Source organism: Mustela nigripes, chromosome 4, assembly GCF_022355385.1.
Source record: "Mustela nigripes isolate SB6536 chromosome 4, MUSNIG.SB6536, whole genome shotgun sequence".
NCBI classification, from domain to species: Eukaryota; Metazoa; Chordata; class Mammalia; order Carnivora; family Mustelidae; genus Mustela; species Mustela nigripes.
This window is the reverse complement of record NC_081560.1, coordinates 92,365,503-92,391,090: the sequence shown is the minus strand read 5'-3', so window position 1 is coordinate 92,391,090 and position 25,588 is coordinate 92,365,503. Positions and strand designations below refer to the sequence as shown.

The 25,588-nt window shown below is 39.7% G+C and overlaps 1 protein-coding gene across 1 annotated transcript in view; it reads left to right on the top strand.

Moving 5' to 3' along the window:
• The window catches only part of LOC132016354 (serine/threonine-protein kinase MRCK alpha-like), a 53,620-nt gene extending 28,528 nt beyond the window's left edge, over positions 1–25,092 (top strand). Inside the window, exons 8-14 of the mRNA XM_059397590.1 lie at positions 10,872–10,953; positions 12,774–12,990; positions 14,254–14,316; positions 16,744–17,340; positions 22,267–22,364; positions 23,406–23,490; positions 24,962–25,092. Of these exons, the coding sequence (XP_059253573.1) occupies positions 10,872–10,953; positions 12,774–12,990; positions 14,254–14,316; positions 16,744–17,340; positions 22,267–22,364; positions 23,406–23,490; positions 24,962–25,092 (1,273 nt within the window). The remainder of the gene's footprint in view (positions 1–10,871; positions 10,954–12,773; positions 12,991–14,253; positions 14,317–16,743; positions 17,341–22,266; positions 22,365–23,405; positions 23,491–24,961) is intronic.
• Positions 25,093–25,588: the final 496 nt, after the last annotated feature.

Sequence of the window (25,588 nt, the reverse complement as noted above, 5' to 3'; positions counted from 1 at the left end):
GTCTCTGAGGCTCTCTTCGCTTTCCTTCATTGTTCCTTCTTTCCTTTCCTCAGACTGGATCATACTAATCGGCCCGTCTTCAAAGTCAGCAATTTGGTCTTCTGCCTACTCAAAACTGTTTTCGAGCCCCACTAGTGAATTATTCATTTCAATTATTTCACTCTTCAACTTCAGAATTTCTATTTGGTTCCATTTTTAGCATTTCAAATTCATTACTGATGCTTTCTATTTGGTGAGACATCATTCTTATAATTTTTTAAAAAGGTTTTGTTTATCTATGACAGAGACACAGCGAAAGAGGGAACACAAGCAGGGGGAGCTGGAGAGGGAGAAGCAGACTCCCTGCTGAGCAAAGAGCCCAAGATGCAGGGCTTGATCGCAGGACCCTGGGATCATAACCAGAATCAAAGACAGATGCTTAATGACTTAGCCACCCAGGCATCCCACATCCTTATAATTTTCTTTAGTTCTTTAGCCATGGCTTCCTTTAGGTCTTCAAACATATTCAAAATGGATGATTTAAATCTTTGTTCAATAAATTCAACATCTGGGTTTCCTGGGGAACAGTTTCTACTGGCTATGTTTTTCCTGTGTATTTTTCATACTTTTGTGTTTCTTTCCATGTCTTACAAATTTTTCTTAAAAAGTGGACATTTTGGGGCACCTGGGTGGCTCAGTGGGTTAAGCCTCTGTCTTCAGCTCAGGTTGTGGTCTCAGGGTCCTGGGATTGAGCCCCCCATCAGGCTCTCTGCTCAGCAGGGAGACTGCCCCCCCCCCCCCCCCCCGCCTGCCTCTCTGCCTGCTTGTGATCTCTGTCTGTCAAATAAATAAATGAAATCTTAAAAAACAACAACAACAACAACAAAAAATCCTAGACATTTCAAATAATGAAACTGGCAGCTCCGGTATCAAATCCCACCACCTCTCCAGGATTTGTTGATGTTGTTACTTGTAATTGTTGTTTGTTTCTTTGGTGACTTTTCTGAACTCATTTGTAAAGTCTTTACTCTTGGTCCTATGAGGTCACTGAAGTGTCTACTTTGTTAGCTTAGTGGTCCGCTAATGATCGTACAGAGGTTTTTTTTAAGCATCTGGACCGGGTATATCTCCCAGTCTTTGCTAAAGGACTTGTGTGCAAATTGGGGCGCTCCTTCAGCACTCAGCCAGGCAGCTGACAATATTGTCTTAGCCTTACTTTCTACCCGTACAAGTCCTCAAGAATAAGGGAAGAAGAAATAGCTGGAAACTTCCCCAATTTAATGTAAAACATTAATCTACACATCCAAGGCATCAAGAAGGGAGCACTTAGGGCCTTCTCAGGTCTTTCCTGAGAATAGCACAGCCCCAGGAATGTTCACAGACCTGCACATGTGCATCGACTCCTCGATTCCTAGCAGCATGCCTGAGCTGCTCAAAGGCCCTATGGACATCTCACGTCCTATCTTATCTTTTCAACATTTTTGACTTCTCTTTTTTTCCCTAGTTGTTAAACACAGCTGAGGCAGCTGTGTAGTTGAGATGCTTCTAGGCCATTGTTTTCTATAAGTGCCCCCTGTGGATAGATTTTTCAAATTTGGGAGTTCTGAGTTAAGTCCAATATGGCAATTTCTTTCCCACACCTCCTCCTCTTTTCTGCTCCCCAGTAGCCCCTGGCTTCTAGGATGCACTGTAAACGCAGGCTGCCATTTTCAAGGCTGTTGAGGAGTTAGAAAATGGAGCATGCAACTAGGGCAAGTTAGATCAGCACAGAGCTCATGATTCCTACCAAGATTTACCTGTTTCTCTTGAATAAATCCTCCTTGGATTGCCACAAAGTTTGGTTAGTTTGTACAGTTCTGAAAAAGTTGATTTTGCTGAATTTTACTGTCCCCCCCCCCTTTTTATTTAATGAAGGAGAGAATCCTCAGAGGTCCTTACTCTGCCATTTTTGCAGATGTCTCTCTAAGTGTTTACTATTAAGTAACAATCAGTGAACTTGGAGCAAGTGTATCTTACTGAAAGAATTGCAGTAATATGTTCTCTCCTCCCCCCTGCCTGTTCCGAATCTTTTAAGCCCCTTTATACATTCCTCGTGGTGTATCTGGGCATCTTGCCTTGGTCTTTTACTCCTCTCCCTTCTGTACACACTGAGTGTGATCCTGTCATTCCCCATCATTTCCCATGGCTCCAGGTGTCCCCTGCACCATGACGACATGCCCTGCCTGAACATTCTATCACAGATTATTTGGGTCTCCATGTCTCCATGTCGTATTTTTGATACGTTGCCCAAAAATTCCGTTTTATATTCTCCATACTAGTGAATGTCACCCTTGTCAGAAATGTGATGGTACCCTGAGCAACTGGCACAGGAAACCAGGTGATTTTGAAGGGGACTCTGAAAGATTAGTCTGGCAGTAGACATTTTTTTATGCGAAAGAGAGGGAGAGAGGGAGTGAGCGAGCACGTTTGGTGGTGGGGACAGGAAATGAAAGCAATGCTGCAGTCAAGTCCCGCAGGCAATCATCCTCTCTTCAGCCTGAATGAGTGTCTGCACTAATGCGATGGCTCTGGGAATTACAGAAGAGATGGTACAAGAAACCCTGCCCAAGGTGATTGCACAGAGAAAGGAAAATGAAGAAAAGGGTACAAGAGTAGATGTACTGAGGTTTTAAGTCGTGAAGACTAAGAAAGCGGAACAGCAGTAAGTTGTAAGGGAGAATCATCATCCCAGGAGAAGATGTAAGTGTGTTTTAGATGTTGAAGGAGCAGAAAATCAGCAAGTGAGCTGGATCACACAGACTTCTACTTTCAACCAAAATGCAGTAACAGGGGCTCAGGGTGCAGGAATGGCTCAGGCAGAAGAGCACGGAACTTGCTCTCAGGTTGTGAGTTTGAGCCCTATATTGGGCGTAAAGATTATTAGAAATAACTTCAAAAAAAAAAAACATGGAGTAACAGGGACCATATTTAACCTTCCCTCTGAAACAACCACAAAACCGATTTAAGGTGCTGGACACCAGATAATAAAAGGCAGTGATCCCTAACAGGTGGAAATAAGTGAGGTGATCTGTGCATTCTCCTCAGGCTACCGCCTCGTGAGAGTTTCGGGGACATGATGCAGGAAGTGGAATTTCAGGCAGAGCCAGGTGGACTCCTAGAGTTGAAGACATGGTGCCGAGTCAGAGAGAGACCTTCCCGGGGATATGGAGGAGACCTCATTCGAGGAGTCACCAGACGACCGGTCAGCGTGTGTATGTGAGGAAACCACCAGAGGCCAGTGACAGAACCACCTGAAGGGCTGGAGAGAAGAGTGTCTGTGCCAACCAGCCGAACGCAAACCTTGAGATAACTGAGTAACTCCGTATCTGTTCGTAGTGGAATTTTAATAAAACATGATCCCACAAAGAAAATTCCAAGTTCAAATAGTTTCACCGAGGTATTTTTTTCCCCTAATGATTGACTGTCTAAGGAACATGCAATACCAATTCTACATCAGATTTTCCAGGAAACTGAGGAGCAGGTTCCTAACTTGTTCTACGGGACCTGCATCACCTTGATACTGAAGCCAGACAAAAACATTGCAAGAAAAGTACAAATCCTTCTTCTCAAACTGTTCCAAAAAGTACAAGAGGAAGGAAAACTTCCAAATTCATTCTATGAGGCTAGTACCACCCTGATACCAAAACCAGATAAAGACACCACAAAAAAAGAGAATTACAGGCCAATATCTCTCATGAACATAAATGCAAAATTCTTCAACAAAGTATTAGCAAACCAAATCCAATAATGCATTAAAAAAATCATATAGTACACATCAAGTAGGATTTATTTCTGGGACACAACTGTGGTTCAATATTCACAAAGCAATCAACATGATATGTCACATCACTAACAGAAAAAGTAAAACCCATATGATCATTTCAATAGGTGCAGAAAAAGCACCTGACAAAGTACTATGTCCATTCATGATAAAAAACACTCTGTAAAATATGTCTGGAGGGAACATAGCGCAACATAGTAAAAGCCTTATATGAAAAACTCATGACCAACATCATACTCAATGGTGAAAAACAGAGAGCTTCTCCCCTAAGGCCCAGAGCAAGACGAGGACGTCCACTCTCACCACTGCTACACCGCGCAGCACTGCAAGTCCCAGCCACAGCAATGAGATGGCATAAAGACGTACAAACTGTCCAAGGTGGTAAGGAAGAAGTGAAACCCTCACTATCTGCACAAGACATGATGCTATGTATAGAAAGCCCTAAAGACTCCACCAAAAAGCTGGTTGAGTTAAAAAATGAATCCAGTAAAGTCACAGGATACAAAATCAATGTACAGAAAACTTCTGCATTCCTATACACTAATAATGAAGCAGTAGAAAGTGAAATTAAAAAATAACCCCATTTATGGGGCACCTGGGTGGCTCAGTGGGTTAAAGCCTCTGCCTTGAGCTCAGGTCATGATCCCAGGGGCCTGGGCTCTCTGCTCAGCAGGGAGCCTGCTTCCTCCTCTCTATCTGCCTGCCTCTCTGTCTACTTGTGATCTCTGTCTGTCCAATAAATAAATAAAATCTTAAAAAAAAATAACGCCATTTACAATTACACCAAAGACAAGAAAATATCTAGGAACAAGCTTATTCAAAGAAGTAAAAGACCTGTACCCTTAGAAAACACTGATGAAAGAAATTCAAGACAATGCAAAGAAATGGAAGATACTACATGCTTTTGGACTGAAGAACAAATATTGTTAAAATGCCTATACTACCCAAAGCAATCTGGATTTAATGCAATACCTATCAAAATGCCAACAGCTTTCTTCATAGAACCAGAACAATATTACAATTTGTATGGAACCACAAAAGCCCTCAAATAGCCAAAGCAATCTTGAAAAAGAAAAAAATTGGAAGTATCACAATTTCAGAATTTAAGTTATACTACAAGGTATTAGTAATTGAAACAGTATGGTACTGGCATAAAAATAGGCACACAGTAGTGCAATTGCAGGGTCATAGGGAAGCTCTATTTTTAATTTCTTGAGGAATCTCCACACTGTTTTCCAAAGTGGCTGCACCAACTTGCATTCCCACCAACAGTCTAAGAGGGTTCCCCTTTCTCCACATCCTCTCCAACACATGTTGTTTCCTGTTTTGCTAATTTTGGCCATTCTAACTGGTGTAAGGTGGTATTTCAATGTGGTTTTAATTTGAATCTCCCTGATGGCTAGTGATGATGAACATTTTTTAATGTATCTGATAGCCATTTGTATGACTTCATTGGAGAAGTGTCTGTTCATATCTTCTGCCCATTTTTTAAAATATAGTTGTCCGTTTTGTGTGTGTTGAGTTTGAGGAGTTCTTTAGATCCCCAATATCAACCTTTTGTCTGTACTGTCATTTGCAAATATCTTCCTTCTCCCATTCCATGGGTTGCCTCTTTGTTTTGTTGACTATTTCCTTTGCTGTGCAGAAGCTTTTGATCTTGATGAAGTCCCAAAAGTTCATTTTCTCTTTTGTTTCCTTACCCTGCAATTGCACTACTGGGTATTTACCCCAAAGATACAGATGTAGTGAAAAGAAGGGCCATCTGTACCCCAATGTTTATAGCAGCAATGGCCACGGTCACTGAACTGTGGAAAGAACCAAGTTGCCCTTCAATGGACGAATGGATAAGGAAGATGTGGTCCTTATACACTATGCAGTATTATGCCTCCATCAGAAAGGATGAATATCCAACTTTTGTAGCAACATGGACGGGACTCGAGGAGATTATGCTGAGTGAAATAAGTCAAGCAGAGAGAGTCAAGTATCATATGGTTTCACTTATTTGTGGAGGATAACAACATGGAGGACAAGGGGAGATGGAGAGGAGAAGGGAGTTGAGAGAAATTGGAGGGGAGGTGAACCATGAGAGACTATGGACACTGAAAAACAATCTGAGGGTTTTGAAGGGGCTGGGGGTGGGAGGTTGGGGGAACCAGGTGATGGGTATTAGAGAGGGCATGGATTGTATGGAGTACTGGGTGTGGTGCAAAAACAATGAATACTGTTATGCTGAAAAGAAATAAAAAATAAAAAAAAAGAAATGAAAAATAATGTTAACAATAAGACAGTATTTTAAGAATTATAGAAATATTCACAAATAAATACTAGTATACCAATTAGATCTTTTAAAACCTTTGCAAGAACTCTATTAAGTAGGTATTGTATATTCTCATTTTATATTTGAAAAAAACAACTGACCTTCAGAGAGACTAAGTGAACTTACTATAAGCCCCAAAACTGGTACATGGAGCTGAGATTAAAACTGACACCTCTTAAAAAAAAAAAATAGGCACACAGATCAACGGAACAGAAAACCCAGAAATAAACCCATAATTATATGGCCAATTAAACTCTGACAAGGTAGGAAAGAATATACAACAGGAAAAAGACTGTTCAAAAAATGGGGTTGTGGGGGCACCTGGGTGGCTCAGTGGGTTAAGCCGCTGCCTTCGGCTCAGGTCATGATCTCAGGGTCCTGGGATAGAGTCCCACATCGGGCTCTCTGCTCAGCAGGGAGCCTGCTTCCCTCTCTCTCTGCCTACTTGTGATCTTTCTCTGTCAAATAAATAAATAAAATCTTTAAAAAAAATGGGTCTGGGAAAAGTGAATGAAAGTGAGCCGCTTTCTTTCACCATCTGCAAAAGTAAAATCAAGATGGATGGAATACCTCAACATGAGACCAGAAGCCATAAAAATCCTCAAGGAGAGCATAGGCAATTATTTCTCTGATGTCAGCTGAAGTAACTCTTTTTTAGCTATGTCTCCTGAGGAAAGGGAAGTAAAAGCAAAAACAGTTATAGAAATTGTTTCTGCATTGCAAGAACAACAGTCAACAAAACTGATATCTGCATACGGCACATGTGATAAAGGCTTAGGATCCAAAACATATAAATAACTAATACAATTCAACCCCTCAAAATCAAATAATCCAATTTAAAAACGGGCAGAAGACATGAACAGCCATTTCTCCAAAGACACATCTGGGTAGCCAACAGACACATGAAAAGATGCTCAACATCACCCATAAAGGAAAATGCAAATCAAAAGATCCCACCTCACACTGGTCAGAATGGCTAAAATAAAAAACACAAGAAACCACAAGTGTTGTCAAGGATGTGGAGAAAAAGGACCCATCTTACACTGTTGGTAGGAATGCAAATTGGTACAGTCACTATGGAAAAGAGCATAAAGTTTCCTCAAAAAGTTAAAAATAGAATTATCCTACAATCCAGTAATTGCACTACTGGGTATTTACCCCAAAACACTTAATTCAAAGGGATACACGCATGCCTATGTTTACTGCCACATTATTTACAATAGCCCAACTATGAAAGCAGCCCAAATACATGAATGGATAAGGAAGATGTGGTGTGAGTGCGCACACACGCACACTGCTCAGCTATAAAAAAGAATGAAATCTTGCCATTTGCAACAACATGGTTAGAGCTCAAAATCAGTTAGAGAAAGACAAATCCATATGATCTCACTTATATGTGGAATTTAAGAAACTAAGAAGCAAAGGGAAAGAGAGAGAGAGAATGAAATCAAGATCGAGACGCTAACTACTGAGAACTGATGGTTACCAGAGGGGAGGAGGGTGGGAGGATGGGGGAAATGGGGGATGGGGATTTAAGAGTACACTTACATGACGAAATAAAATAAAATAAAATAAAATATTAAAAAAACATAAACCAATATTCTTTGATTGTAAACTTAGGTGCAAGAAGTTTTTACAAAACATTAGTAAATCGAATCCAGTGTTCCATAAAAATTACACTGCATCATGAACAAGCGTGGTGTATCTCAGGAAGGCTGGATTATGTTCCAAAATCAATTTACTACATTAACTAATGAAAAAGGATCATGTCAACAGATACAGTAAATGTGTTGGACAAAATCACACTTATTCTTGATGAACTCTTAACAAGGGAGTTTCCTCATCCTGCTAAGAGTATCTATGCAAATCTTGTTAATATCATAATTAGTGGCAAAAGACTCAGTGCTTTCTTTCTAAGAGCAGAAGCACGACAACGATGTTTACTCTCACCACCCTGATTTCTTTAACATTGTACTGGAAATCCCAGCCAGGGAAGAAAAAGAAATAAAATACATCCAGGTTGGAAAAAAGGAGGCAAAGTTATTCACAGACAAAATGAACATCTATGAAGAAAATCCAAACCCATCTATAGAAAAGCTCTTAGAACTAATATACGAATTTAGCCAGGTGGCAGGATGCATGATCAATATATAAAAATGGATGCACTTCTTTGTACAAGGACAAGTAATCAGAAACTGAAATTAAATAAGAGCATTTGCAATAGCACCAAAACATATTAAAAGTTAATAATCAATCTGACAAAAGATGTCTAAGACTTGTACACTGAAACAATAAAATATTGATTAAAAAATTAACGAAGACCTAAATAAATGGAGAATGACTGTGTTCATGCACTGGAAAGGTCAGTATTTTAAAAATGTGAGCATTCCCAAAATTGATCTATATTTTCAACATGATCATAATCAAAATCCTAGGAGGCATTTTCACTTTTGGTAGAAAATGACAAAGTTAATTTTAAAATTCATAGGGAAAGGCCAAGAGGTAGAAGAGATGAAACAATTTTGAAAAGAAGAACAAATCCAGAAATACATACACAAATACATACATATATAAAACATTTGAAACATACATACAAAATGTATTTGCAAATGTACGAGATATACTTACATATGTGTACACAATAGGGTTGTGTGTATATTTATGGATTTTCTATCCTATGAATAAACAGCTAATCCTGACACAATACAGGTGGGAACTGTGCAGTCTACTTACACACAAATTTTTTTTGATAAATAGAAGAGTTCAGCATACTGTATTATAAATGAATTTGCTTTTCCTTATGATTTTAATAACATTTTCTTTTCTTTAACTTATTATAAGAATATAGTATGTAACATTTATAAAATACAGAATATGTGTTAATCTACTTGTTTCTGCTATCAGAAAGACTTCCAATTAACAGTAGGCTACTAGCAATGAAGTTTCAGGAGAGTTAAAAGTTACACAGCGATTTCTGACTGTACGGGGATGCTCAGTGCTCCTAGCCCCCACACAGTTCACAGATCAACTATATACAATATTTTCTAACAGTTGCCAAGTCTATCAACAAACGGTACTGGAATTTTAGATATTTATGTAAAAAAAAAACCCACTTTGATCCATACTTTTTACCATATGCAAAAATTAACTGAAAATAGAACACAGAACCAAATGGAGAATGTAGAACTATAAATTACCCAGAAAGAGACATAGGAGAAAAGCTTTCTGATCTTGGATAAGACAAAGAATTTTTAGATATAACACCAAAGCACAACATGTATGAGAAAAAAAATTTGAGAAATTGGATGATACCCAAATTTAAGACTTCGGCTCCTTGAAGTCCGCTGTTGTGAGAAGCAATGAGCTGCGGCGTGGGGGTGATCAAACTCCTGACAAGGACGCAATGTACACAATGTACAAATAAGTCTTAAAACTCAATATAAGAGAGTAAATAGCTCAACTTTCAAAAAATGGGCAAAAATTTGAAAAGATAATTTAACAAGGAAGATACACATATGGCAAGTAAGCATGTGAACAAATACTCAATATCCTTAATTATTAGGAAAATTTAAATAAAACCACCATGTGATGCCATCACACATCCTTAAGAAAGGCTAAAATTGAAAACCCTGAGCATTTCCAGTGCTGGGAGGATGTGGGGACCTGGAACATTCTTGCTCTGCTTTGTAAATCGAGTAACCACTTTGGAAAAGCGTTTGGCAGCTCGTCATGAAGTTAAATGCACGCCTACTACAGCATCCTGTCTCTCTGGAGAGGCTGGAATACCTGGAAATCCTCCCGGGAATTTTTTTCCCCAAGAGAAATCACATGTGCCTGGATAGTCACAGCTGCTGTACTTACAAAAGCCCCACACTTGAAAGCCTCCCGACACCAGCACTGGGAGAGCGGGTACATTGTGGCCTGGCCACACCACGGAATACTGCTCACCAGCGAAGGAAACGCAGACAGATCCGTGCAACAACATGAGCAACAGCCACGTGAAAACTACATATCGTGTGTCTCCATTTATAGAAAATGCTAGAAAATTCAAACTACAGCGGCAGGAGGCAGATCAGAGGCTGACTGGGGAGGGATTACAAAGCAGTCCCAGGAACCTTCTTCTGGTGATGGACGGGCATGCTCGTCACTTTGTGGTGATGGCGTCACAGGTGTACACACACACCAAACTTTCCTAACTGTCCGCTTGAACACACATGCAGTTACAGGCCAGGTACCCCTCGGTAACAGGTGAAAAACCTACCCAATCATCTCATCTGAGGGCACAAGGCCCTTACTCTAGGCCTTTGGAGCCAGTAGGTGCTCCCATTCCAGTCCTTGAGGACTGTCTGAATTGGGGTCAGCCTGAGTTTCCTGAGGTTTTCTTTTCTTTTTTCTAAAGATTTATTTATTTGAGAGAGAGAGAGAGAGAGTTCGTGAGTGGGAGGAAGACAGAGGAGAGAAGAGGCGGACTCCCTGCTGAGAGGGGAGCCTGCTGTGGGGCTTGATCCCACAAGCCTGAGATCACAACCTAAACCAAACCCAAAAGAGAGCACTCAACCATCTGAGCCCCCGGCTGCCCCTACTTGGGTTTTCCAGTACGCTCTGGCCAAGCACTGCTGATGCAACAATCTGATTGCGATCAGTTACTGCAGGAAAGAAAGTAAAAAATCAACAAAATTAAAATGGATGATTATGTTTATATATTCTTACTTTCAGGTGATTCCACTCACTTTCAGTGTCTTGATTTTCCTTCAGGGATGGAGCATTTTCTGTCAGCTCTGTCTGGCTCTCCAATTTTATTCCTGTGAGGAGAAAGGAAATGCCCTGTGTGTTTACAGTAAGCGCTCCTGCTGCCCTGGGTCTGGGGTGGGGGCGGTGCCCCTTGTTTCAGCCTGTGTGCTGCAGAAGGTCCCGGGAGGCTGAGGTTTCAGATGTGCTGGGGGATCATGTCTCCCTTCCTACCTCCCACCTGCCACAGTGAATCTATTCCCCTATTTCTATTTGGGGATAATGGAAAGGGCTTTTTACAGGAGCCACAGGGTTTCACCCCACAGTTAAATCTGAGCCTGAAAATGCAGACGTTCCTGAGGCGGCCCATTCACTCTACAGTACTAGCCAACAGGACAGGTGTCAGATCTGTAGCTGAAACAGAGGCTGACTAAGCAAAGCAGTATTGAGAGTACGAATGAAGAGGGGGAACAGTGACAGAGAAAGAGAGATGACCTCCTTCAAGGTCATCATGACCAGTGGTTCGTCGTGGACCTGCAGCAGCTGAGTGTGCGGCTTCCCAAACTAGAAACTAGAAGCACTTTGAAAAATGTTTCCTTTGAGGCAACCTTTTGAAGTCCATTCAAATTCAAACCAAGAGTACAAAATAAAAAATCAAGCAAGAATGTCCTTTTGCAATCTCTCTTTTTAAAAAAGATTGATTTTAGAGGGAGAGAGAGAAAGTGCTTGCACAGGGGGAGGGCAGCGGGAGAGGAAGCGGGACACGGAGATTTCCTGCTGAGCGCGGGGAGCCCAACTTGGGGCTCCATCTCACAACCCCGAGATTATGACCTGAGCCAAAACCAAGAGCCCAATGCTCAGCTGATGGTGCCGCCCAGGCGCCCTGCAATCTCTTAAAAAATGAACACTTTGCTCTTTAGAATTCATATACAAAATTAAAGTGATCTTGGAAGTGATTCTTTATCCATAAAGTGACAGAGAAAGGAAAGGACTGCGGTCCCCTTGTGACCCAGATGGTTACAGTCAATCCGTGACTCTTGTATTCAACAAAGGCTGCACAAAGGTGTTCCTGGGTCCTTAGTCCCGGGAGAGACGTCCATGCAGACTCGACTCAGCCACCAAAAAACCCTACAAAGGCCTGGCCATTGGCACTGACTTAGGAAGCAGGAATTTATTACGCTACTGCTGCTTAATTGATGTTTACAAAAGAAGGTTTTACATATAAATTTAGAGCACTGCTAGGCTAAGTATGTATTTTTAAGTTTAAATTTTATTTGTCATTCACTAGTAATGATGTATACTACAGGCACGCAGCAGCCAGGAAAGCATAAGCACTTCTAAGTATCTGCGACTTAACAACAAAGAACCCCTGAATGTTGAATAATAGCAGAATTGATTATGATGACTGCGATTGAGACACATTGCCTGACTGCATTTAAGAAGACACCAAAATGTACACAGCTGTGTCTGGAGTGAAGAAGCAGAGAGGCTCAGAGTGGGGGTTCTGGCATCACACTGCTAGCAGTTTTCCCCACTGTGCCTGCCTTCTCACCTGGAAAATGGGCAGAGCAGTGGTGTCGGCCTGCTGAATTTTTCCATGGGGGATTAGATCAATTAACACGTGTGCATTTCTTAGAGCAGTTCCCCGTGGAGTCAACACTCAATAAACGGTACCTATTTTCACTGATGAAATTCAGTATTATTTAGACAGAGTATCCAGCGTTCTTATGAGGATCACAATAGAGGTGATTCTGACATTTTGCTTTTGGCCTGGGTTCTGATGCTCAAGTCATTTATTCTACTAACCGGGTAGAGGGTAACGGTATTAGAAGTGACATCTACCAATGGTGATTTTGATGAAAAGTGCTGAATGGGCTGGCATGAAGAGTTCTGCTTTCGATAACTGAGATGTTCCTTAAATCATTGCAGGTCACGGCATCGCAGCTCTCAGCACCTCGCAACCAGTACTCGGTACCCATCCTAGCAGACAGCGAGAACGAAAAGTGGGAGTGGGTGCGAGTGTTGAGGGACCTGCACAAGACGCTGAGAAAAAGCCCCTCCAGAGACCGCTCAGTCTATGTGCTGGAAGAGGCTTATGATGGCAGCCTGCCCTTGATCAGAACCAGCCGGACAGCTGCCATCATAGGTACAGACCTGCCACACAGGCGCCTCACCCCAGTCTCCAGCTCGAAATCCAAAAACAGTAACTTGATGCACTACTCGTGTGTCAGCCAAACCCGGCCAAGGCTGGTGGGGTCTCCCCACAGCCCACCTGCTGTTAGTACTCTGCAAAAATATTAGTATACTTGATCCTATGATGGTTCCCCAGGCCCCATGCAAAACGATGTCTCTTTAATGTTCAGTAATACCTGTCCTGAGTCTGAATAATTCTGAGTTCCCAAACCCAGCTGGCTCTAACACACCAACAGTGTGACCCTGTATACTAATTGTGCACTACCACCTATCTCGAGGGCAGAGACCGTCTTTTGTGTCTGTATTCCCAATGCTCAGAACTCAGTAAACAAATGAAAAATGAGTGAGCAAATGAATGAATTGCCAAGATCAGTACTGAATAAACAAGTATATTTTTATTGCCCAAACAGTTTTTTTTTTTTTGCCTTAGAGCCACCCTGCTATTTACTGCTGTATAAGAGGGAACCCGTTACTACCGTACCCATGCGTTAAGTGCACACAGTTCCTGCTTTCCAGCTATGAAGGGGATTAAGTGAGCTAATACATAGTTCTGTGCTCTGTACTCAAGGCAGTTGCTCAGTTAAGTGCTGAACTTCCACTCTGAGACTTAGTCCTAGCTATGTCCTGACACACACCAGTGCGTTACAGTTCAGGCCAGGAGCACTGATAAATTAAATGCAGTTTTTTCATTCATGAGACAGTAGCTTATTGAGAGCAAATTTAAAAATATACCATAACTGGGGCGCCTGGGTGGCTCAGTGGGTTAAAGCCTCTGCCTTCGGCTCAGGTCATGATCCCAGGGTCCTGGGATCGAGCCCCACATCGGGCGCTCTGCTCTTTGGGGAGCCTGCTTCCTCCTCTCTCTCTCTGCCTGCCTCTCTGCCTACTTGTGAACTGTCTGTCAAATAAATAAATAAAATCTTAAAAATAAATAAATAAAAATATACCATAACTTAAACTATCTTTTCAAGTATTCATAAAGGTAATGATCTTTCTGTTGAGAAAATTCGTGTTTTATTTTTACTTCTACAAGCTGAAAGCAAAATGTTGCAAATTATGTTTTTCATTTTTATATATGCTAAATATGTATCTAATTTGACTTTTAAACTTTTTCCATATTGATAAATTTGTCCAGTTTAATCTAATAGCTTTACTTAATGTTCACCGCCCCCCCACCCCAAAAAACCCTGACGTTGTATTTATGTGTCATATACAGATAACAAAAGAATCGCTCTGGGAAATGAAGAAGGGTTCTTTGTCGTGCACGTTACCATAGGTGGTAAGGAGAGTCTTTACTGTTCTGCCATAACTCTGAAAATACAGTACTAGATTTGTTCTTTCATTCTGTAAAAGAAATCTTCCAGATCTGGTTTGATATATTTTCAAGTCAAATGATGACTTTTCTAATATCCAGAGATCCATAATCTTCCCAGAGTCTAAGTATCTTCATGGGTGATTTTATGTAATGAATCTACTGTTAAGAACTCAGTTTACTGTCTTCGAATTGGCACCTGAAAAAAAAAAAGCCACATGGTTCTGCTTGCTAGCCTGTCCCACCCCTGCTGGCACCGCAGTGAGCATATAACTGGGTATTTCCTGGAGAAGAGAGCAGAGTTCTTTGTCCTTGTCTGGGTGCTCAGGGTTGTTTGAAGGGAACATGGAGGACTAGATGAAGTCAAACATCTATACCATTCTATACCGCTGTCCCCGTGAATGTCTGGTGCTTGTCTGGTGGCTTAGCTAGAGGAGAACCCACATTTGAAGGGCATCAACTGTGTCCTGCGTTGAAGGCCTCCTGTGCTGTGTGGGTGACTCAGTCCTGCCAAGGAGGGCCATGAAAGCAGGAGTCCAGCATGAGAACAGGAATGGGTCTCTTTTTTGTGTGGCAATGCACTCCATGCACCTAGAACAGTGCTGGGCACACAGGAACTACTCCACACATAGTTGGAGGACTATCAAGGACTCAATGTAGTGCCAGAAGAAAAAAGGATACTTTATCCCCCCTAAAAAAGTAGTATGTTAGCATTTGTTGGACACTGAATGGTGTTTGGCCTGCTGCCTAGACTATCAGGGTTTAAGGTTATTAAGCTAATTTATTGAATAAAATAAATAAGTAAATATTTATTATGCTTTATTATGTTAACTTTATTATTAAGGTAATTTTGTTGTCTTTGGAGTAATTACTTTTTTGAACATATATGATTTTTGATCTCTTATCCTTTCCTTCCTATCCTTTTCTATCCCTCTCAAATCTATCCTGAGATTATGTCTGTGATTTTATTAGAGCATGACTTAGATCCAATAGAATAGTAATTGGGAGAGAATTTAAAAATAAGAAAATATTCCCCTTACAGTAAAGGTAACCATTTTTCAAAAGGCTTCATTTTCAAGAAAATGAAAAGGCAATTTACTGAATATGAGAGAATATTTGCAAAATCATACCTTATAAGGGTATATATCTAAAATATATAAAGAAATCCTACAACTCACTAGCAAAAAAAAAAAAAAAAATCTCCAGTCTAATTTAAAAATGGCCAGAGGATTTGAATAGACATTTTTCCCCAAAAAAGACATATAGATGCCCAACAGCAAACATGACATGAAAAGGTTCTTAATATCCTGAATCATCAGGGAAATGCAAATAAAAAATACAATATCATTCTTAACTATTAGAATGGATATTATCAGAAAGACAAGGACTAACAAGTGTTGGCAAGAATGTGGAAAAAAGAGAACTCATATACTGTATTGCTGGGGATGTAATCTAGTTCGGCCTCTGTGGAAAGCAGTATGGAAGTTCCTCAAATTACTATATGACTTAGCAATTCTAGTTCTGGTGATTTATCCAAAGGAAAAATATACTAACTAGAAAAGATATCTACACCCTCACGTTCACTGCAGAATTATTTGTAGTAATCAAGATATGAAACAACCTAAGTGTCCATCAATGGATGGATTAATAAAAAAAATGTGGTATTCTATACAATGAAATATTATTTAGCCGTAAAAAGAACATCTTTCCATCTGTGACAACATGGATGAACCTCAAGGGTATTATGCTAAGTGAAATAAATCAGACAAAGATCAATTTTGATGGCTCTTTTATGTGGAATCTAAAAAAAAAGCCAACCCCCCCCCCCCCCACACACACAGCAGCTCATGGATAACAGAGAACAGACTGGTGGTTGCTAGAGGCGAGGAATGGAGGGTGAAAAATGAATGAATGGGGTCAAAAGGTATAGGTTTCCGGTTCTAAAGTAAGTCCTGGAGGCATAATGTATAGCACAGTGACTATAGTTAATAATAGTTTATTGTTTACTTGAAAGTTTCTGGGAGATCTCAGCAATTCTCATCATAAGAACAAAAATTTTGTTAACTATGTATGGTGCTGGATGTTAACTAGGCTTACTATGGTGATCATTTTGCAGTTTATACAAATACTGAATCATTCTATTGTATACCTTAAATATAATGGTATACCTCAATTATAACTCATTAAAAAATTTATAAAAATAAGCTACATTGCTAATTTGCAGGTGAGTGGCCATCTTATTTGTAAAGAATTTATTCACAGAACATTAAGATTTATGAGATCATTTTTATTGACCTTTTTCAATTGTTTTTATGTAAAACTGAAAAGAACATTCAAAATAAACAGATTTATTCTGAACTTGACAATGACTTATAACCATGTTGATTTGTGTAGAAATTATTCGGGTTGGTAACATGAAGAAGATTCATCAGATTGAGCTCATTCCCCATGGCCAGATGGTTGCGGTGATCTCTGGGAGAAGTCACCACGTGCGGCTGTTTCCCATGTCAGCTTTGGATGGACGGAAGACTGACACTCACAAGCTAGCAGAAACAAAAGGGTGTCAGACAATGACTTCCGGAACAGTGTGCCAAGGGGCCCACACATGCCTCTGTGTAGCAAGGAAAAGCCAAGTCTTTTGTTATGAGCTGTTTCAGAGCAAGAAAATTTCTCACAGAAAATTTAAAGAGCTCCAGATCCCAACCAGTGTCCAGTGGATGGCCATCTTCAATGAGCAGCTTTGTGTAGGATTCCAGTCGGGGTTCCTGAGATGCCCCTTGAGGAAAGAAGGAGTCCCATACAGGATGCTCCACTCACAGGACCCGACACTATCGTTTATTGCACACGAGCCCATGGACGCTCTCTGTGCCGTCGAGATCTCCAGTATTGAGTATCTGCTATGTTTTAAGAGCATTGGCATTTACACTGACAGCAGGGGCCTCCGATCTAGGCCAGTTGAGCTGATGTGGCCAGCAGCTCCAACTTACTGCCGTAAGGCTATCTTACAATTTGTTCCCTTGTCTTTCTGTATCTTTCTTGCCTTTTTTTTTTTAAAGATTTATTTATTTATTTGTTAGAGAGAGAGAGAGAGAAGAGAGAGATACAGAGCGCAAGCACAGGCAGACAGAGTGGCAGGCTAGAGGCAGAGGGAGAAGCAGGCTCCCTGCCGAGCAAGGAGCCCAATGTGGGACTCGATCCCAGGACGCTGGGATCATGACCTGAGTCGAAGGCAGCCACTTAACCAACTGAGCCACCCAGGCGTCCCATCTTTCTTGCCTTTTTAATTCTACTTCTATTTCCGCTAACTATTGTTAGTGACAGGTTTTATTTCTGAAAACAACACCACTGAAGATATTTCCTGATTTTTCTAAGTCTTTTCAAGTAGAACAGCTGTAATGAAGTTATATCTAGGTCATACATGTGATAACTTAGCCTTTATCTTTTATTTTTTCATAGGAAAATTTACGCTGCTTATATCCTTAATCCAAATTGTTGTTTTCTGTAAGCTCCTAAACAGGTTATCTTCATGGTAACTGAAAATCACATACACATTAATAAGTCATAAGAAACAGTTACTATTTTTTGCTTTTTGGATTTAGTTTATGTAAAGTGTACCTGTAATGCTCCTAAATAATTTTAGCTTATTTCATATTTTATTGGTACAAGTCATCATTTTGTAAATTAAATACAGCCTTTTGATTCACTTACAGAATAGTACAGAGAACTTAATATAAGCAACTTACTCTTCCAAGGGTTAAGGGCACAGTATTAAACATAAAACAGGCTAGTTTGTGTCCACATGGAGATTATAATCATGACATGAGACCAACAATCAAGCAAGTGCTATGAAAGGGGAGCAGAACAGTCTACAAGAGCACACAGGAGGGATGCCTAATCTAACACAGTAGGCCAGGGAAGGCCAGCTAAAGAAATGTAAAGTGCTTTTGTCTTTCAACTCTTTAAAAACACATTCTACTGTTTTCTGACTCCCACCATTCCTGATGAGAAAGCAACCATTTTCATTGTTGTTCCCTCCATGTCTTCTATTTAGCAGTTTTTAAGATTTTTTCATTATCTTTGGTTTTCAGCAATTTGACTATGATGGGCTTACATGCAGTTTTTTTGGTATATATTCTCCTTGGGGTTTTCAGAACTTTTTGGATCTGAAGACTGATATCTCTCATTAATTTTGGAAAAATTTTAGGCATTAAATTTCTGCAAATTTTTCTAACTTATTCTCTTTTCTGCAGATCAAAATACATGTTTATCGGACCTCTCCATTTTAAAAATAAGATTTGTTTAGAGTGAGAGAGTGTGCACGCACATGTACCAGCAGGGTGGGGTGGGGAGGCTCACCACTGAGCAGGGAGCCTGAATTGGGCCTGGATCTCAGAACCCCAATATCATGACCTGAGCCAAAGACAGAAGCTTAACTGAGCCACGCAGGTGCCCCCAGACCTCTTGATTTTGTTTCATAGGTCACTGAGACTTTTTTAAAAATATTTTTTTCTGTCCTTTAGTTTGGATAATTTCTACTGACCCCCCATCTTCAATTTCACTGACCTTTTCCCCCTGGTTTATCCAGGAATTAAGCATTTCAGATACTGTATTCTTCTGTTTATAATTTCAACTTTTTTGGAAATTTCCAGTTAGTGAAATTGTCCTATCTTCTAATACATTTATGTTTTCATGAAGTCCTGAACTACTTACAATAATTACTTATAATTATTCCAACATATGGCTCATCTGCAGGTGTTTCCATTGACTTTTTTTCCTTCTGAATTAAGGGTATCTTCCTGCCTTTTTACATCTTATTATTTTTTTGCCCTTTGCTGGATGTTATGGATGCTATGACACAGGGACTCTGGACTGTACTATACATAACATGGAGGGCTGTGTTTTGTTCTGACAGGCAATTAATCTTAATCTGATGGATGAGTCACCCTGCTTTTGCTGAGGATTGACTTTAGACTTTGTTAGGATGGACCTATTTTGGCCTTTTAGTCCTTACTCCTAAATAATGGCCTTTTGGGGGTCTCAACTGAGTGCCCAGGGTTTCTGGGCACTCAGTGTCCACTGACTCTCCACTTTGTCTATGTCAGAAATCAAATCTCTCTCCAGCACAGTACTACTTACTACATTTTTGTTCATCCCTCAAGACTCTGAGCAGGTCTCAAGGAGTTTTGCTCTGTCCATGAGCAGCTTTGGATTTGGCCAGGGACTTTGAGGGAACCAGAGTACACATACCTGTGACAACTTTTCTGTGGCTCTTTCCTCTGTGTATCCTGCCTTGTAAATTCCAGACACATTAGTATCTGTTTCCTCTGCCCAGCAAAACTTCCACTCTCTGCTTGGGCTCCATTTTTTCTGCACAGCAGTTTGGAAATTTTCCCTAGTAGAAAGCTAGGGGAATGTAGGATCTACCTCATGTCTTCCTCTCTCTCTATTTTTTTTTTTTTTTTAAGGAATGGCAATCTTGTGCTGTATACTAATACCTAAAAAGTTACTTCTTATATATATATTTTCCAGTTTTATAATTATTGATGGTGGCAGGGTATGTCCAATATCAGCTGCTCTGTCCTAATTGGAACAGGCCATCCACACTGCACTTCATAAAGAACTCTAAGTTCAGTGTTTCAGATATGGAGTTCAAGATGACAGTTCAAGAGACAGGGCTGGAGGGGTCCTCATGAGCCACACCACAGAAGCTGTTCTGTAGGCACAGGGTGAGATTTGCAATTTCAGAAAAACCCCTAGATTCCAATGGTTGGATTAAAGATGATGCAAGGTGAGACTGGAGACCAAGAGACCAACTTGGAGGTCATTGTAGAAATTGTGGATTAAAGCTGCGTAAGGCAGAGGCAGTTACGGTGGAAAGGAGAGGATCTGAGGGATACTGAAGATATAACTGACAAAATTTACGCTTGGTTGGAAGTGGAAGTGGTGGGTCAAGAGAATCAGCAATGATTCTCAGATGTTGAACTTGTGCAAATGAGCAGATGCCAATATCTCCTAAAAAAACCAAAGGAAGAGTGGATTCGGACAGGGGATGAAGGTTATGCTCATTCAACTTCTTTCTTTTTTGTTGTGTGGAAATCTTTTAAATCAGATCCCAGAAGTCACTATCATTCCACCTTTATATATTTTACATTACACCTCTAAAAATATGGACATTTTCATAAAACCACATTGCTATTATCACCCCTGAAGAAGTTACCCATGGTTCTTATTATCATCAAATACATATTCAAACATTCCTGATTATCACAAAGATGTCTCTTTTGACAATGCATTTCTTGGAATCAAAATTTGAAGGTCCACATATTCCTTGTTATTGTTACATCTTAGATATTGTCTAATCTTGAGTGGTCTTCCATGCCGCTGACTTGCTGTCCTGCAGGATACTCCACAATCTGGATGTTTCCTCATGGTGCTTTGCATCTTCCTTTATATTCTAAATTTCCTGTAACTGAAAACAAGCTCTAAAGACTATTATGAAGAATACTTCATTAATAGTATTGTACATGTCCCACTGAAGCACATTCGGGCACGTGATGTCTGCTCATCTACTCATGGCAACACTAAAATGGGTTCCTGGTTTCTGATGTTGTCAGCCTGATTCCCTGGACATGCTGAGTGTGTACTGACAGTGGGACAGTAAATAGGTTAAGAGGGCACAGGTTAGAAAACCAAGCATCACAAATGTCAGAGGGATGGTCAGGAGGCAAGAAGCCCGCAAGCATCACTGAGCAGTCAAGTAAGACAGACTAAAATGTGTGTGTTGGCTTCAGCAATAATGGGTGGTTGACGACTTGCTGTGAGAGCAGTTTAATGCAGGAGTGAGGGCCCAGGTCAGACTGCTTGGACTGAGGTGTGGAAGTGGGAAGAAAGGTGGCTGGCACTCTTCAGAGCACGGCTCTTAGAAAAGGGAGAAAGATGGCACAAGTACACAGAGGAAGGGTTGTTACATTGCTGTTGTTTTCATGGAGAGACGCTCATATGAGAAGTTCGTAACTGTAAGTCATTATTAGCCACGGAGAAAGTTCCAAAGATGCTAGTGGCTGCCAGTGTTCGCTGCTTTGCTCGTGAACATAATTCTCCACATATACTGTTCTCATCTTCTACTGTGTTTGTGCTGTGAACTCAATTAGTTTAGGAGCCACAAACTTTGAAATGTTATGCAATTACTTAGTAAAGCTTCCATTAGATGAAAATGTTAGAAAGCTTTTTGTCAGGCTTTCACTGTGTCATATTCTAAAATGTAAACCATATACATCATCATTTATATTTTTACTTATCTTAACCATATTAAAAATATTTGAGGCAGCAATATGATAATTAGACTATTATAATGGTATGAGATTCTCTTAGGTTTCCAATCTGAAGGATTCTTTTTTTTTTTAAATGTATTAAGGCTTAGCAGATAAAATTTATCATGAATGCTGTGTGATTCCACTCATACAACATATTTGAAATGACAAAATTTTAGAAATGGAAGACAAGCTATTGATTCTCAGGAGTTAGGGAAGGAGGGGGATGTGGGTGGGATTATAAAAGGGAACCCTGAGGGATACTTGTGGTGGTGTAAATAGTCTGTATCTTGACTATACTTATGGATACATGAACCTACACAGGTGATAACATTGTACGGACCTACACACACACCACACACACACACACACACACACACACACACACACACAGGGGAGATCTGCCCAGGATGAGTAGGCTGATTCTATCAATGTCAGTATCCTAGTTTTGCAAAATGTTACACTGGGATGAACTAGACAGAGTGTGCAAGAGATCTTTCTGTATTCTTAAAACTGCATGTGAATTTATAATTATCTTAATAAAAAACCCAGTTAAAAAGTGAATCCTGAAGCCCATACTTGCTGTCACCTGCTCCCCATCTCCCAGGTTACAATGCCCCATATCTCTCCGTGTACAGTGAAAATGCAGTGGACATCTTTAATGTGAACTCCATGGAATGGATCCAGACTGTCCCTCTCAAGAAGGTGATTTGACATTGAGATCATGTGACTAATGAAAATTATTGACTGAAAATGGAAGCAGGAATATTCATTTGTACATCTGCTAATTTGGAGGCTGAACTGAGAGTAGAAAATACTCAGCAAAACCCCAAATGGTTAATTTAATTATTAGTACAAAAGTATTTTGTGATTCATACTTAAAGTAGCATTGTTATGATCAAACAGTACATTTATATGTACTCATTTATATCATATGCTATAGATGCTACAACCCTCATTCAGTTTAGTTACTTTTACTTGTTATTAATTTTCACTTAGTATACGTGTGTATCCTGAAAAAGATAATTTTACAGACCAAGGGAAAAAAAAATCAAAACCAAAGCTCTGTTTAAGATTTTCAATTAGAATTTTATAAAATTCATAATAAAAAAGTATACTTCTACTACAAATAATTTCAAACACAAAATTTAAACATAAAAGACTGCCATTTTGTAAGAAAAGATCACTGAAGATTAAAGAATAAATTTGGGGATATTTATACATAAGATGAACTATGTATCAAAAAAATTTATATTGGAATAGGATGAAGAAAGTAGTCCAAATTATGTGAGATTTTGTCCTGCTTTAAACAGTATCAGCTGTGGGAAAAGCTTTTGCAAGGACTACCTGACTACATTAAACATGAAAATTTTTTAGCATTCTAAATGTGAATGAGTAACATTAACTATTTGATAAAATGAATTTATTTAGGCAGATGAATCTTCTGAAGATAACTTTAATACTCATAATTTCTAAAAAGTTAACTTAAAAATTGAATGTATTTCTATGTTACCAATATTCAGATTTCTTTAATCTGTGATATTCATATTTCTGAAATTTTATCCCTTTGACTGGTATTTTTCTGTTTTTTTTTTTTTTTACTTGTTTCATTGGTTTTTGAGAATATTTTGAGGGGAGCACTTAGAATATTTTAATAACTAATGCTTTATATATAAGCAAACAGACTTACAGCTTAATTTTAAAAAGTATTTGTTGAGATGGTAATCTTGTTTTTTATTATTTTAGGTTCGACCCCTAAATAGTGAAGGATCCTTAAATATTTTACTTTCGGAGACAAAAAGATTAATATATTTCAAAAAGAAGATGACATGTAAGAAACAACTTCTTCTTCCTCTTAGAACTACTTCTAAGAGATCATGTCTCTAGCTGACTTCCCAAGGTCAGAGAACAAACGAGTGGAGAAGATCTGACATTGATTCACTGTGCTGGTGGCAAAAAGTGATTGTCCGTCATCGTTGCATATCTGTATAGATACAACATTTACTCTAGGCACACTTGTTATTTTCGAGTGTGGAGGCATGGCTGGACATAAGCACCTGTAAACAATGTAATCCCCATTTACAGTGTTCACTGTGCAGACTCACTCACTAACGCTACAGTTCAGGTACTGAAAGCAGATGTAACATCCTCTCCCCCAATCCCCAAGCCTACTTCAGCTTCCCCCACCTGTATTTTTAGACTCTAGATTTGCAGTAAGAAAAAAGCCATATGGATTCATTTCTTTTTTTCCTATTTTACTGATAGGATGGAATACATCATGTAGCTAACTAAGTATCAGTTTGCTAGGACTGCCATGACCAAGTATCACAGAGTAGGTAGCTTAAACCACAGAAGTGTACTGGTTCGCAGTCCTGGAGGCCACAAGTTTAAGATTAGGGTGTCAGCAGGGTCTGTTCCTTTTGAAGGCTGTTGAGAGACAACCTGCTCCAGGTTGGTCACGCCAATGACCTCATCTTAACTTGATCATCTGCAAATATCTTATTTCCAAATAAGGTCATATTCACAGGTACTGGAGATTAGGACATTTAATCTCTTAGGAGGAACCTCAATTTAATGTGTAGCAAGCTTTCCTATTTTCTTTTTGATGGTTTCTGGGTGACAGTTTATTTACTTCTAGATATTGAGAACTAAAATAGGGTAGGCCCTGGTCTCCTAGGGGTCTATAGAAGGGTTGCATCCTCTGCCAGGTTTAGAACAGGGAGAGAGCAGAGGCGAATTCTTACCTCCAGTAGAGGGGAGGTGGGCTGGGGGCCGGGAGGGGGAAGGGGGGTTTACCCCACCTCTGTACCTCTTTCTCCTATTGTAGACCTCAGAAAAGCTTGGTTTTTTTTTTTTTTTACAGTAATTGTTTTTATTTATAGACAGACTCACCCATCACATTTCACCCTGCAGCACAACAGAATATTATAATGCTCTTACACCACAAAAATGTGGTAGGAGGAAAATAGCACAGACATGTGAAGGCCAATCAAAGTGGAAAGAGACCAATGCAACAGCTCCCTCCTTCTAAAGAAGCCATGTTGCTTTACAGATATGAGTCAGCACAGATTTATTCTTCAGTTAATGGTTAAACTGAACATTAAATTCTGTTCATTAATGCTCCCTTCATATTCTTGATAATGGATAATGGATGCCATAAGCATCCAGTTTCAAATTTAAAAAATTAGAGTAGTATATTTGTGCAGATCTTTAATTGCAAGATTAATATGAAATTAATGGATGGAAATGCATTTTAACAGTTTAAAGGATGCTGTTGTTTTATTTGTTTAAAACAAATATAGATGGAGAAGAGATGGTATTTCCTCAAACATCAGATAATCATCAGAAACAAATGGTCCGGCACCTCCACAGCAAGCGGCGATATTCCTTCAGAGTTCCCAGAAGGAAGGGGCATCTGCCCATGGGGCTCTGATCACCACCCTTCACATGTGGGCCAGAGGGAGCACTCCAGAACCACACGTTGTTTGATGTTATTTGGAAGAAAAAGAAATAAATCTCTGAAACTCGGGCAGAAATCTCTGTTCACATCAGTGTTATGTTTATTTCTCTGTGACACTTCAAAAAAACCTTTACGTAGTAAGTATAAATGGAAGTGTAATGTTGATTCATTTCTCTGTGAGTGTGAAATAACTGAAATTCAGTATGTAAGCCTCCATATAACATAGGGAACACATCATAAGGTATGTCTCATTGTCATTTTGTAAACAAATAAATAGTACTGTGTATGCATGTAGATTGATTACTCTCTGACTCTGGGTGTGTATTGCTTTGACTTTAGGATAACCTTTGGTAATGAACCACTACTTGGCAATAATCTCTGTAACTGAATAGGTGGAAAAATAGGCTGGTCTTCTTTGGATTGCAAATAAAAACATTTCTAAAGTGGTGCAAATTCTTTCAAAAGAACC